Below are 1,718 nucleotides of genomic sequence, written 5' to 3'. Positions count from 1 at the left end.
CCTTCCCCAAAGGGAACATGTCCTCTGCAAAATAAAGCTCTATCCCGCTGAGAGTTTTATCGGTGTCTTGGTGCCTCCTCCTCCTTTTGCTCATTCTCCTGCAAATTTTTTACCTATCACTTTATACATACACATGCACACACTTGGAGCACATTTGGTTTTATCCTTAAATTTTTTATCTTGAAAGTCATCCCATTTGAGAACTAATGCAGAGACAAAGTTGTTACCTGCCTATCACATGTCCCTCAGTGTCCTTTTGGTACTTGGGTGCTTTGATTTTATAATGTCATAGTAGTCTCATAGTTTTACATTAGTTGTTTTTGTTGTTTTGTTTTTGAGATGGTTCCTCAGTATGTTGCCCAGGCTTGACATGATCTTTTCATGATCCTGTTGATCCTCTTGATCCTCTTGCCTTAGCCTGACTAGCTTCTAATTGTTGTTCAATTGTTTCTAATTGTTGATTTCATTTGTTCTAACCCTTTTTGCTATGTATATGTCTTTGTTCATTTGTTTATTTTGAGACAAGGTCTCACTTTATAGCCCAGGCTAGCCTCAAGCACACTGCAGTCCTCTTCCCTCAGATTCCTAAGTGTTGGGATTATAGATACAAACTACCACATCCAGCCTTTTTCTGACACCTCTGTAATTTAAGAAATGAAGATTTCAGGCCCTTTTCTCAATGAGGAAACTGAGACAAAGAGCTTATGGCTTGAGAGACAACTAGTAAAGAGAAGATCTGACACTGGCTTAGGTCTTAGGACTCCAGACTTAGAGGCTCCCCTCCCCCGATAGCAAATTGCTACTGTTCTGTCTACATAGTGCCCGGCTCCCTACTAGTCATCCTTTTGATTGATTTGGCCCATATTGCCGTTATTTGGGTTGTGCCAGCTATTTGGCTACTCCTAGATGTTCATGATATAGAAATTCTCTTGCTCTCCAATTCTCCAAGACACTGATATGCAAAATGTGAAGAAGGAATGACCATGGCCAAACCCAGAGACACAGCAGCTGCTTAGTATTTGTTTAGTGCAAAATGTACCACTCAGCAAAGACTTCTTTGTGTCTTGGGATAATATTAGTGTACGGTTGCACTGACTGGTGATGGCTCTTTCAACCCATAAAACTCCACCTTGCTTTCAGATGTGGAATGTTTCATCCTTTTGTTAACTGAAAGTGTAAGTGGACTCGACTACACATGGTGCTAGTCAATGACCACATCAACTATGAAAACAGGACCAACCTGGTGCAGCCTAATTCCCTTATTGTGCTGGTTGGAATTTACTAATCTTTGACTTTCAGATGCCTGCAGATGAACAAATTGATCATCAGTTCTAAACTTTACAGGTCAACAGTGTTAAGCTCTTATCTTTCTGAAAATCAAAATGTTTCCTAACATGCTCCTTTTCTCCAGAATTTTGGTTTAAGTTCCCTGGGAGCCTTGGAATATAGTTTGCCATATCTAAAGGAGCAGATAATCTGCTTTGCCTGACTTGGGCTACAGTTCACCTCTACCAAACTTGCTTATATAAAAAGTCAATTGGTCACAGTCATGTATATAGAGATTAGAAATGCATGTGAAAACGTCTCAATGTCAATTGCTTTGGAATGAATTCTTCTGTATGAAAAAAAAAATTAAAAAAATAAATAATGATTAAAAAACAATAATTAGTAGATGTGAAAAACATTACCATTGAAATCTACCTGATGACTTTATATCC

The 1,718-nt window shown here is 38.6% G+C and overlaps 1 protein-coding gene across 1 annotated transcript in view; it reads left to right on the top strand.

Moving 5' to 3' along the window:
- Positions 1–1,195: 1,195 nt before the first annotated feature.
- The window catches only part of Alms1 (ALMS1 centrosome and basal body associated protein), a 4,717-nt gene continuing 4,194 nt past the window's right edge, over positions 1,196–1,718 (top strand). The window contains 1 exon segment of the mRNA XM_017803113.1: positions 1,196–1,270. Coding sequence (XP_017658602.1) covers positions 1,196–1,270 — 75 coding nt within the window.

Source organism: Nannospalax galili, unplaced genomic scaffold (genome assembly GCF_000622305.1).
Source record: "Nannospalax galili isolate Female #2095 unplaced genomic scaffold, S.galili_v1.0 scaffold527, whole genome shotgun sequence".
Lineage (NCBI taxonomy): Eukaryota > Metazoa > Chordata > Mammalia > Rodentia > Spalacidae > Nannospalax > Nannospalax galili.
The sequence above is the reverse complement of the archived record's forward strand: the minus strand, read 5'-3'. Positions and strand labels throughout refer to the sequence as shown.